Source organism: Bradysia coprophila, assembly GCF_014529535.1.
Source record: "Bradysia coprophila strain Holo2 chromosome X unlocalized genomic scaffold, BU_Bcop_v1 contig_191, whole genome shotgun sequence".
NCBI classification, from domain to species: domain Eukaryota; kingdom Metazoa; phylum Arthropoda; class Insecta; order Diptera; family Sciaridae; genus Bradysia; species Bradysia coprophila.
The window spans coordinates 2739-16058 of NW_023503306.1; the positions used below are offsets into that span (position 1 = coordinate 2739).

Below are 13320 nucleotides of genomic sequence, written 5' to 3' on the forward strand. Positions count from 1 at the left end.
GCCTTTACGTGTACTTTTATCCAACGGCTCAATAGAACAATCTGACAAATTAAAATGAAAAATCGTATATTTAAATGTGAGTGACAGCTTCTTGTACAGACGGTTAAAAAGGACACTTGATGTAACGGTACTCATACCGTCAAAAGTGAAAGCAAAGGTGACATTTACGTGTTAGTGGTGAGTGAATTTTTGGACTGAGTTGTTTACGTTTTGCTAAGTTCTTTGCGTTTTTGCATAGACTGCAAGTAACTCTCGTACGTTGCGTCTGGGATTTTTCAAGGCAACACCTCATGTGTCTTTGCTTTTCCATTAAATAATGGAGATTTCTCAGTAAACTTCAAACCACTCGATCAAACTTGAAGTCTTACAGCTGTCTTGGGAACGAATGTGATGGAAGCAACTGACGATGGGCAGTCCTACACTGTCCTGTGACCACCATCACATTCGGAGGTCGAAACGGCAATTCTCTCTTCACTTAACGTGACTTATGTGGGAAAGGTAAGAGTAACGATACTCTGTTAGAGTCTACTGGATTCTCATTCTGTTTTAATTTTAGCTTTAACTTTGCTAGGCATTTCAGTTAAGTGTGTTCCCAGAATCCATTGAAGCGAATGAATGGATTAACAGGCTGCATATGTCGCCAGCTGCTGGTACCCAGGATGGCAGTGGCAACTGAAACGATCCTCAGACCTTTGAGACCATCTAGACCCCCTAAACCCCACTACGACAGGTAAATAAACCTGACGTTGCTAATGTTGAACTGCGTCACCTATTCCTCTTTTGAGGTTTTTGCTGCATTGTCATATTGGCCGATCACTTCAATATCTCGTGATGGTTTGAGCGGCGTGTAACTTATCTGGTAAAGATAATTTCGTTGATAGATTTGAACAACAAATCGTTAAGATAACAGTAAAGTGACGATTTTTTTTTTGTTAAATGTCTCTGGAATTGGACCGTCTTTCCGTTACATCAATGTTTCATACAAAGTATTTACTCTGTGTAGTTTATTGTTTTGTGGTTAGTGGTGTTACAGCTAATATAAATAGCTTGAATAATGATGACGGCATCTACAGCGAATGTATTAACTATGGAGATTTTGCAATTACATTCGGTGAGTTTCCAAAACAGTTGGATAACGAAACAGAGATAATAATTGAACAATATTAACAAGACGATGGCCCATCAAGCAATACTGAAGCTGTTTTAGATGTGCTCAAAGCAAAAGGCGTGCATGCAACATTTTTCATTAACGGTGATAACTTTGAAAGCATCGACGATCAAGCAACGCGTAACAAAATGAAACGGATTGTCGAAGAAGTAATTTCCGAATTAATTTTAAAAAAAAATGAAACGAATCATCATAACAATGAATCATTCAAGGGTCATCAACTCGGAAGTCACACCTGGTCTCACGCCGACCTAACGGCTCTAAGTTCGGAGGCCATTCGAAGTGAAATGTTAGATCTTGAGAGTAAGGTCGAAGAGCTGCTAGGGTTTAAGATGTCAATAATGAGGCCGCCGTACGGTAGATTTAATGATACTGTGATGGATATCATTCGTGGTGAACTGAATTATTCGGTCATCATTTGGAACTTGGATACAAATGACTGGTCGAACCTAGCTAATTGGAACATTAGCTTTCAAGCATATGTAGACGCAACCGAGTACGACACCAATCTTAACTCTAGTTTCATTGCGCTTCATCATGACTTTGCAGATGGTAGTGCGGAGCTAGCAGCACATGCTATTGATTACGTTCTAGACAAAGGATTTAAGCTAGTCACAATTTCGGAATGCCTAGGAATACCTAACGATAACAGCGGTGTAAATTGCTCTGCAAGTCATTCTGTGTACCTCATAATGTTGTTATGTATTTGCTTTATTGTAAAGATTTAAAAAAGAATTGTTCGGCTTGCTAGATTTATCTTTGCAATGAAACAGTGGTCGTCTTGCGAAAATAAGAGAATAAATTTACTGACAAAAACAATGATTTTGCTACTTCGAAAGAATTAATCAGAGCAACTTGTATCCGTTCTTCCAAAGTATGAGTGGGAGTAGCCACTAAAACAATGAATCTGAAAATTTGAGAAATCTTATCGAGTATTCCAGTCCTTAGACAACTTGGACTTGATTAAACGCCCTAATCAATATTGCTGGGCAGATAAGATAAATATTTAACAAAACTGTTGCACTCAGCATGAAAAGGTACAGTTTAAGTCAGTGGGTTCAGGATGTGGTTAAAAGTAGCATTCGGCATACTCCTTGCCATAACTTTAACTTTCGGTAGCCCGTTGAGTGCATTACATAACGATGATGTAGTAGTCGAGGAATCAAAGTATAGAACAGTGAAAAGCGATGAATCGGTGATTTCACCGCTATATGTGCCAACAACTTATCGTCTTCCAAATAACTCAATTCCACTACACTACGATCTGTTCATAACAACGGACATCGATAAAGGAACATTTGATTTTACTGGCAGTGTTAAAATTCACATTCAAATCGTCAATGAATCGCAAGAAATCATACTGCATTACCGTCAGACGACCATCGACGTTATAAATTTGTTAAATGTCGACGGATCAGCAATCGTAGCTCAAGATTTACCGTACGAACAAATTGAAGCCTACGACTTTTTGGTCATCACACTGCCAAATACAGTCTACCCTAACGATGAGCTTGTACTCGAAATCAACTATTTCAACGAACATCGATCAAATGGTGCTGGATTTTATCGTGGAAGCTATGTGAACACGGATGGAGTCACGGTGTGGTATGCCACAACACAATTCGAAATCGATGATGCTCGCCATGCAATGCCCTGTTATGATGAGCCAGGCATTCGGGCACCGATCAGTGCTACTCTGCGACACGGCCGCACGTATACAGCCGTTTCGAATACAGATGTGGAGTCAACAACCGAAGATGGAGAGTATTTGATCACCAAATTTTTTGAAACACCTCCCATTCAAACGTACTTGCTTGCGTTTCTGGTGTCAGATTTTGAATATGTCAATGCGACCGATACCAGAATTCCACAGAAAATTTACGCACGACCGGAGTTAATCCGAAATGGTTTCGGTGACTTCGCTGCAACTGTAGTCGGACCGATATTGAAGGGTCTCGAGGATCATATTGGTGTTGATTATCCGATAACGAAAATGGATCATGCAGCACTAACCTTATTCAATTTTGGTGCTATGGAAAATATTGGTATTTTGATTGCTCTGCTCCTATTCGAAGCACCAATAACAGAAGATTCAATTCGATAAAAACAGGTTTGATAACGTACACTGAAAATGGACTACTTTTGGACCCGAACACGGCGCCAGCTTCTCAAGAAAGCAGACGAATGAGCATTACAAGACTGATAGCCCATGAATATGTGCATCAATGGTTCGGGAATATCGTAAGACTTTTTAAATCTCTTTTTGATTTAAAATTCAGACTTCGCTGCGAGCTAACATATAGATTTGTCAGGTTGGGATGGTCTGTTTCCAGACCATGATACACATACCTTTGTGGACCTTTGTTTCTATTCATGGTCGAGAGGTCGAATGACATGATCACCTAGCGTTCTGTATCTCAAGAGGCAGTACTTCAGAAATTCATAGATGATGTGAAATCCAATTTCCTCTCCAAAGCCACAGTTGCAATTGGATTTCCTAGATGATTGTTCAGACCACAGTTATCGCTCCTACTACCCTCCTACACGACTCATGCTGAGTAGCTCATTGGCCCACTTGTTATCGAGTGCTGAGATGAAGCTCTTTATGTGCAGCTTCTCTACTGTAGCCTCCCAGCATTTAATGAATTCAGGTCCAGTGTTTCACTGTCTCATTTTACATTGAATGCGGGATCGGGATGAATAGTTCTGGTCTACAGATGCAGAACCTGTTCTAGCCAGCTCTTCGATCTTCTCGTGACCCTCAACATCAGCATGTCCATTGTCCAGATACCTAAGCTAGAGGATCTTATTACTCACTTCCAGCTAGTTTAGAGTTACCTTTAGTTCGCTAACATGTTTTGAGGTCGTGGCATTACCATAGCATAGAATAGTTTTAGTGGGTCGGCAGGAAGTTACTAATGTTGTGCATTGATTTAAAACAGGTCAGTCCAACTTGGTGGCAATATGTTTGGTTAAATGAAGGCTTTGCTACTCTGTTTCAATCTTATATATCCGATCTGGTCTACCCGGGAATGAATTTCTTAAACAATTTCATCACAAATGACATGCCACGCGCATTCTCCGTAGATGTCCTATCGCAAAACTCATGGGCAATGAATCATTACACCGACGAACCAGCACGATTGTGGGATAAATTCGGTGGCATCGGCTACCAAAAATCCGGATGTGTATTGAGAATGTTCCAAGCAACGTTAACACCGGAGACGTTTGCTAAAGGATTGAACTACTACCAAACCACTATGTATATGAAAGCGGCAACACCCGATGACCTACACGCCGGTTTGCAACAGGCGTATGATGAAGATTACCCGGGTAACACTTTGAATGTCAACGAATTGATGCATTCATGGGAAGATCAACCTGGTTATCCATTGATTTCGGTTCGCGTATCGAACAACGATTTAGTATTCAGTCAGAGAAGATATCCGGACAGCGCTGGTGAGATTTATTCTGTTCCATTGACAATGGCCACAAAATCGAATGTAGCCTTCGATCGTAAAACGCCTACCGTCTGGTTACATAGCGCGGAGGATGTCTTTGCGCAATCTCAATTGAATTACGCATCTGGCGATTGGATTGTATTGAATACGCAACAAATTGGTTACTATCGCGTTGACTATGATACCAGTTTATGGCGTGCGATAATCAATCAACTAACGGAAGATCACACCTTGATTCATGCAATTAACAGAGCTGTTCTACAAGACGAGATCTACTTATCACTGACTGATTCAACCTTGAATCGTGTCACTGTGGCTGATTGCCTAAATATCTTGCAATATTTCGGAAAGGAGGATGAACCGATTGCATGGTCCAAGGCGAATGCATTGATCAGTCTACTAAACAGACGGTTGCTTGGCACTACAAAGTATGAAGATTTCTTACAGTTTTTGCGAGAAATCACCACACCGCATCTGAGCGCCATTGGCTACGAAGCGGTAGACTTTGAAGCATCAGTAACCACTTCTTTGAGAAGTTCAACGAAATCTTGGAATTGTCTTGCACTGAATGATGCGTGTCTAACCAACGAATATGACAAATTCCTGCAATTTTACAATACCGGATCGAGCGCTTCGTTTGATTATTGCCATGCTCTGAGAAATCTCAATGCCGACACTTATCAGACTATTGTTAATGGTGTGGCTACAGATTCGAGCTACAGCTCTCGCACAAACTATCTAAATAATTTGGGATGTTCGCTGAACGAAGTTAATTTGAGAAACTTCCTGGATATCACAATCTCAACGAATATTTTAACAGCAGAAGAACGACAAAATATTTTCATAAATACAATGGGCAGAAGCTCGCTGGCATTGGGAGCAACAATTGCATTTATTGATGAAAATTATGCAGCATTAAGCACACGGTAAGTTCCATTCCAAGAGACAAATTCAAATGTTTTCTCTAACGGAGTGTCCATAAATGACGTCGGATTTTTTCAGTGCTGTCAGCCATTTAAATCATCAATAACTCGAGTGGTATGTACTTTTGAAAAGTGAAATTCATGGCTGGCTCCTACAAACGCATCTGCTAAATCTACTAAATGAAGGACCATACATTGATCTGCCAGAAATGCATACCACTTGAGTTACTGATGATTTAAGTGTGCTGACAGCACTGATAAAAGCGGACGTCATTTATGGACGCTCCCTAATATCCCAACACCACCCACATTAAGAAAATTTACAGAAGACAGTTAATTAAATACTATTACGATGATAGAACTCTCGGAACTCTCACTCTGATCACAATAGTCTATATCTTGCCTTTAAGTACTTGACATTGAATATTTTCATATAAATTTTGAAGGCGAGTTAAAATAATTGGTCCGAATCCTTCTCTCTCATCATAACAGTCTATGGGATCTCATTCTACAAAAAATTTCACTTATTTCAGTCTAGCATAAGTAATCAATGACGTGTAGGTCATCATTAAGCCGAAAACACACGAGCACTTCTGAGATCGACTGTGGATCGTTTAACTCGTATGTGTGTGTGTTTTCGGCCTTAGAAGCGGTCTCCGTTTTCTTTTATTATAACAGCGTCTTTTTACCTTCATTTACAAAGTTCATACCCCGAAATTTGCGTGATGTTGTGTCGTCAAACGATACTCCCAACGCACCCTCAGTGCGTTGATACTCCCGAAAAACTGTATTTGTAGACGTATTCACCTTTTACATTCGTTCACTTGGTTTCCTTGTTTCACTTCGTTTATTTATTTTTATCTTCAGAATCAGTTCTCTTAATGACCTTCTAAAATCGCTGGCACCACTACTCAATTCGAACGAGAATATCGCACAGTTCCAGACGTTAGTAAATAAATTAGTTGAATATGGAATATCACTGGACGTATCGCAAATTGAAGCACTTTATATGGATGGCGTGAGCTGGCACAACAATCATTTCCAAGCGATCATCGATTGGTTTGGTCCAGATGAAGAAACCACAACCGAAGTACCGACTAACCCACCGACTAATCCACCGACTAATCCTCCAACTGATCCACCAACAACACAGCCCCCTCAAACTACTGATGCTCCATCAAGTGCACCGACAGGAGTAATTTTATCGTTTGGAATTGCTATTGTTTGTTTGGCATTACATTTGTGAGTCAGTTTAGGCATTTTTAGAATAGATGAAGACTGCACCAAATTTTGGGTCAATAAAGTTTTTCTTGAGATTATCAATTGATGATTCACATTAAAATCATCAATCTATTGAAAAACGTGTAGCGCTGACATACTGTTACATTTACAAGTCGTAAATAAAAGATAATCGGAAATATCGGATCGTAGCCTTTCTTGTTGAACTTTCCAGCTCAATTTCTTCATACAAGACTACAGCAGAAACGCGCAGAAATTTTATATCTGAAAAACGAACGGATGGGCCAACAATTTCTCATTATGAAATTACTGTATTGGCATGTCAAGGATAAAACATAAGAAGGGACGGAAGAGACGGAAGGGACCCGTACGAATAAAGTACGTTGCTGCTAGTTGTTCGGAAAAGGAATGTATCTTGAAAGTAGACCGCGCAACAGTTCGACACTGCGAAACTCAAGAAATTTAAACTTTCTTTCTGAACGTTTTCCAATTAGAATTGCTGAAAGCTCCGAATTTTCCATTTCCCGCATCTCTCGGTTAGAAAGTTTTTATGAGAATTTTGAATCCGCTGATTGAAGTATGTGAGGTTCCAAAATAATTTAAAAAAAAATGCCTGTGTGCTCAACCCCTGAATTTTTTTTGTAAATCTGGCAGACCGACATTTTGGGCTGCTCGCACAGCTGCTAGACTGATTTTTTTTTTCGTACTTTGTGTATCTGTCTGTCTACTTCCGCTTTCGATTGGTTGAAAGTGTAAGAATTGGTTTTCCCTGAAATTCTTTCTCGTGAGTCGCGACATCCGTCTTTGCTTTTTGACAATCTTTGTATTTCACCAAGCCACGCGTCACAAGGCCAAAATAGTAGAAATGCGTTACTCGTGACTCACTGATGAAACAGAGCGGATGTTCCTATCGAGCGCCGTCAGTATCAGCAGTAGTATCAGTGAAGAGAAATTGTTTTTTATATTCTGAACAATAGACTTATTCCCACAATAATCATAACCTTATCAATCATAATATTACATCAATAAATTGAATTGAATTTGACAGCATGACATCTATGACTTAACAAGAGATAGGAAATTTCAATAATACGTCTATTGAAGTTAATAGCGATTAATTGATTGATAAATTTCACGTTAAAATTGATGTTGTTTGGTATTACCTGTGCATCGATCATCGAGAGATTTATTTCTTTTGATTGGCTTTATTGCCCAAAATAACTACCTAACTTTAGTCACCACATGTTTCTGCTTATAAAGGGAAATTACTCCAAGACAGGAAATTTCCAATAACATTCTAAATCATGAGGTAAAAACATGGAATGTCTACTCTGTGTGTTTGTGATTAGGTGGACAGGATTACGCTATAAGATTAAGTTTTATCATTACATTGATAGAGCCATGTCGGGGCCAAATGTTTTCATACGAAATAGCAGTCTAGGTATAAATGGTATTACCGTAACTTCATCTGCTAGCTACTCAGTTTTAGTGAAACCACGGCAGCGTAAAATAAACCAGGCAGGAGCGGTTCATTTTCAAAAACGTCAAAATAATAATACACTTTATGAAAATGAACTCAAATGAACACTGACATAAATTGCAAAATTTTATTCGCAAAAAATGTAGGGCTACTAGATTATTCAGGTCCCTAGTCAAATCAGCGAATCGATTATGTTTTGAAATGAGAACTAACTTCAGCGACAGATGGCGCGTCTTCGATAAGAAGAAAAATCTTCAAAGTGGCTACAAGTAGTTCCATCGAGTCAGTTAGGCTTATTATTAGATAACAATTCTGCACGAATTGCTGTTGGTCTTCGACTAGGTTGTCAATTATGCGAAGAACATAAATGTCTTTGTGGTAAAAACGTTAAGAAGGATGGCTTACATGGTTTATCTTGCAATAAAAGCGGAGGATGGATTCCTGGACATGACGAGGTTAACAAAATCGTTTCTCATGCATTTTCTTCTGCAGGGTTTCCGAATTTAGTACAGCCTCCGGGAATTTCGAGAGATGACGGGAAAAGACCGGATAGTATGACTCTAATTCCATGGAGTCATGGTAGACCTATTTTGTGGGATGTAACCATTAGAGACACCCTAGCCCCTTCTTATGTTAATAAGTCATCCAAAAAAGCTGGTTCGATTCCTGATAATGCCGAAAGATTTAAGCACAATCATTACATTTGTTTAAAAGATAATTATTTGTTCACATCTATTGCTTTTGAATCACTAGGTAGCGTGGGTCCTGAGACAAAGACATTTATAAAGAAATTGGGATCATTAATGCAAAAGGCTTCTGGGGAACCGCGCTCTATGGACCACCTGCTACAGAAGGTTTCCATTGCGATTCAACGAAGAAATTCTAGTTGCACTTTTGGGACCTTGGGACGTAATAGAATTGATGATTTTTATTTATTGTAAATATTTGTTTTTTGAGAAGATCGTTTTTTTACTGGTTGCACTTTGCAGAAAATTTAGAAGAAGAAGTGTATGCTGCTCTTAAGCTTAGGAACTTAGTTCAACTCTTTCTCACCTGCACATGGCGTTTAATTTTTATGTTTATGCCTTAATGTTTCACTTTTGATCTATTTTACAAAACGAAGGATGGTTCGATGCGTTTCTTAATTCAAACAGTAGAGAAGTGCATGCTAAATTGGTTTCTGAATGAAGGATTTTGGTGGCATGTCACATGAAGAATGAGTGATTGGTCCTTTTAATACCCTCTCTAGCAACCAAACTAGGAAAATTAAGGTTGTAAAACTGTACAGTGTATCATGTCATAGAAAATTTGACGCTTTTAAAAATAAATTAAATGAAATATGAGCAGCGATGTCCTTTTTTGTGTGAAAACATTACGTCTTCTGTTACCATTTCGATGTTCGAACATGAATAATTTGTGATTGTGATGCCTTTTTTATGTGTTGCTCCGCCATTTTGGTGTGCAAAAATGATATGAAATAAAGTTTAAAATTTATGTGTTTCGTGTGACGTCGATATTGTTTTTGAAAAAACGCGGCACGGCAACTCTATTACAAAAAAATCAGTGTCACATTTGTCAAAATAAGGTGGTATTTTGACTGTGTCAAAACGAAGTATGGTTGCTAGAGAGGGTATTGGTCCTTTCAATAATAATTTTAATTGTCAATTTTTGACCCACTAAAAAGGTGGTAGTACCTAGAATTTTCAAGATATAATCAGTAAAACACAATTTCATTTTATTTATTTTTATTGATGATCATTAAATAATCTTTTCGTGAAATAAGCACCAGTATCCCATTTATATTTACAAAAATATAATTTTTTAACGGCAATTCATTTCTTACTTACTGTTTCATATAAATCAGTACGACGTTGTCTTGAAGTGGGTATCTGTGCTCTAACCTTCTCATTTAACGACACATCTACGAAAAAAATGTGAGAGAAAGTTTAAATAAATACGTTCGTTTATTGCACACTTTATTAGGGATTGACGAAGGATCGCGATTGGCATAGAGACCACAAAATATTGATATCATCCTTAGATGTCGAAAATAGTACATTTTAACATAGCCCAATACTCACAAGGTGTGTACGTATACGTATACCGAAGGTGAAGTCAGAAACTCCACGGTTAAAAAAGTATAAAAAATATTTTCCGGGACTTTGGTATACAGTTAAACCGATTTTGTACCGGTACACCCGGTTCGTGACGCCCGAGAAAAATTATTTGTTAGGAAACTTTAATCCTTCTACCATTGTCCGTTGTCAAATTTTGTTGAAACCTTCGAGAAACTGAATAATGCGAGAACAAATTCCAACCTCTATCTACAGGGAATAAATAATGTCGATGTGCCGATCTAGCAACATCTGGTGATCATTGTAGCGATTGTTTACTTTGATCTTGCTGTTCTCTTGATAAATGTGTGTGTTTGACGGGTAACAAACGATAAATGCAGATTGTACTAACAATGACATAGACACCAAGCTGTTGCTATATCGGCACACCGAAATTCTTAACTGCCCGTATTTACGCTTAGCTAGCAAAAATCGGAAACCTATTTTTCGTAGATTTTTTTGCAAACTACGCTCTTGATCCTTTATCTTTCGCACAACCCTATATATACCATTCCATCCGAAAGGGGAAAGAATGCAGGCAAAATTCTAATCAAAATCGAATTAATGTTTTCCAACGTCAAAGTATACACGTACCAATATCAGCATAGACAATCTCTTCATTTTCTTTTGCCGTTATCACAACTTTTCCCCACGGATCAACCACCATAGAATGTCCCCAAGCAACATATTCAAAATCTGGATCTCTTGCTGGCGATATGGAAGCCACATACAGTTGTAAGTCGTTTGCTCTAGCCCGTTGCAAAAGTTCCCAGTGCAATGGTCCGGTAGTCATATTAAAGGCAGCTGGATAAATGAGCATATCACAACCTTCACTCCGAATGATATGAAAGAAAAATGTTAAATAAAACACTGCCCTCGGCGCTATATTAGTTGTAACACACACGCACCATCGTTCCGATAAATTCTAGCCATTTCTTCGAACCGAATGTCATAGCATATGCCAACACCAATCTTAAAATTGTTATCAATTTGAAAAGACGTGAATTCCGAACCGCCTGTGAGGACATCAGATTCTTTAAATCGGATACCTCCTTTAACATCAATATCAAACAGGTGCATCTGAAAAGGGTGTGAGTTTCAGTGAATTACTTTCAAATCAAGTTTCTTCGAATTTTGTGTGTGTCCTTCTAAAAGACAAAGCTTAGTTAATTTAAGGTATTGTTGGATCAGTGTGCTGCCTAAGACTCTGATTTTAGGCTCTGAAAATATTTAAACTTTCCCTTGCATTAGTGGCCAATTGGAATTGATGATTGACAACAGCCCGATTCAGGAAGTTGGGCCACTTTTGACCCGAGCCTGAATTTAAGATTTCAGGTTCAACCTGAATTTGACCTGAGCCTGAATTTTCACAGTTGGGTTCAGCCTGACCTGAATCTGGAATTGTTCAATACGAATCTGGCCGGAACCTGAATTATCAAAGCGAAAGTGAAAGTGCTGAAGCTGAAATTTTAGTTCAGGTTCGGGTTAAGATGAGGTTCAGGTTCTGATCCGACGGACAAATTCCGAGCATTAAATCAGACAAATTTTCTGGTACAGGAACCTACCTTCCTATGTTTCGCAATTAGTTCACCCGATGGCGACCACACAGTGCATGTATTGTACAATGTTCTGCCATCGCTTGTGTCACGTTCGGGAATGGTGCCACCGACCAAGTAAATATTTAACTCTTTGGCAATTTCGGATAATTTCCCCGTTGTATAACCATCTGGGATCGTCTCGGCATAATCATTAAAATACTTCGTTCCGTATGGAGAGTTGAAACATTCAGGCAGTGCAACAACTCTTGGATTTTGATCGACTACTGCTTGCCGAATATGTGCAATAGCATTCGTTACATTTCGAATTTTGTCTGTGCCGACTTTCATCTGGATGAGTGCTAGGCGAAAAGCTAAAAAAAATAAACTTTTGTTGGTCAACAGTAAACGAACTGCGTAGTGCGTAGGTGCGTGGAAGCATAGCACTGATCCCAGCATTAACACAGAAAATATTCGAAGAATAATGAAATCAGAGTAGGATGTATGTTTTGTATGCAAAGATAGATGACTTGTTTTCGTTGTATGAGTTAAGGCAGGCATTTCAAAACAATCTTAAACATTAGCTCTTACCGCTAAAGCCTCCAAATTCGACACTTGTTAGTTCAATTTTAATGCTAGGAGTAGTGCTACAGCCTTTACCGTAGACTGACTTAGTAGAAAACCTAATTCATTTACATTATGTATCCATTCACATAGTATGTCACTGTCACAGCCTTTACGCTCATAACTAGGAGATTCTTTCATCATAAGAAGGAAACAACGGAACATAAGAGGTCAAAATTGAAATATTTTCGGAATGTTTTTGCTAACGTTACTACTGTAGATTGGACGAAAAAACCCTGTTACTTTTACTGATACAAACATTCTGCACCTCTCTTACAACGCTGAAGGTGGCTACTTCATAATTTCATTGCTATCGTTCAATCAAATTTAGTGGGTACAATGCGTTTTAATTGGCACATCCACAATTCGTGCGACGGACAATATGACATAAACCATGAATGTTATCAATTCGGTTTTGCAATCGAAAGTGATGAAGATATAAGTAAAGCCACTTGATAGGTTAAAGAGCGAATAAGAAGGTCAACAGGTCCAAGTCGACGAAAAATGTTGGAATGATAACGGAACGAGCATGAACACGAATTATCAGTGTGCCGGTTAATATTTGTGAATTAGAATTTCGAAAGTAAACTGAATTGACTTACAATCCATGGCTGCCTTTTTCAACATTGACATAATCACATGAATGTCTCCACAATCAGCGAATCATGAAGAAGTTAATTTTTGTTTTGAATTGATACGATTTTGATAAGAAAAAATCAACAACGATGAACGTAATGAACTTGATGACACTTTTTCATCGAAATGTCAAATGAATT

The 13320-nt window shown here is 38.5% G+C and overlaps 3 protein-coding genes across 3 annotated transcripts; 2 read left to right on the forward strand and 1 right to left on the reverse strand.

Moving 5' to 3' along the window:
- Window positions 1-921: 921 nt before the first annotated feature.
- LOC119068532 (chitin deacetylase ARB_04768-like) lies at window positions 922-1899 on the forward strand. The gene is made up of 3 exons (XM_037172142.1): window positions 922-1111; window positions 1172-1317; window positions 1381-1899. The coding sequence occupies exons 1-3, from the start codon at window positions 937-939 to the stop codon at window positions 1894-1896; spliced, it is 837 nt and encodes a 278-aa protein (XP_037028037.1). The 5' UTR covers window positions 922-936; the 3' UTR covers window positions 1897-1899.
- A 296-nt stretch (window positions 1900-2195) lies between these two features.
- LOC119068536 (aminopeptidase N-like) lies at window positions 2196-6875 on the forward strand. Its single transcript, XM_037172150.1, has 4 exons — window positions 2196-3213; window positions 3279-3409; window positions 4111-5555; window positions 6420-6875. The coding sequence occupies exons 1-4, from the start codon at window positions 2232-2234 to the stop codon at window positions 6796-6798; spliced, it is 2937 nt and encodes a 978-aa protein (XP_037028045.1). The 5' UTR covers window positions 2196-2231; the 3' UTR covers window positions 6799-6875.
- Window positions 6876-10004: 3129 nt separating this feature from the next.
- On the reverse strand, window positions 10005-13295 carry LOC119068531 (omega-amidase NIT2). Its single transcript, XM_037172141.1, has 5 exons — window positions 13147-13295; window positions 11951-12294; window positions 11294-11465; window positions 10980-11213; window positions 10005-10192 (listed from the first exon to the last, which is right to left on the reverse strand). The coding sequence occupies exons 1-5, from the start codon at window positions 13175-13177 to the stop codon at window positions 10104-10106; spliced, it is 870 nt and encodes a 289-aa protein (XP_037028036.1). The 5' UTR covers window positions 13178-13295; the 3' UTR covers window positions 10005-10103.
- Between the last annotated feature and the right edge of the window lie 25 nt (window positions 13296-13320).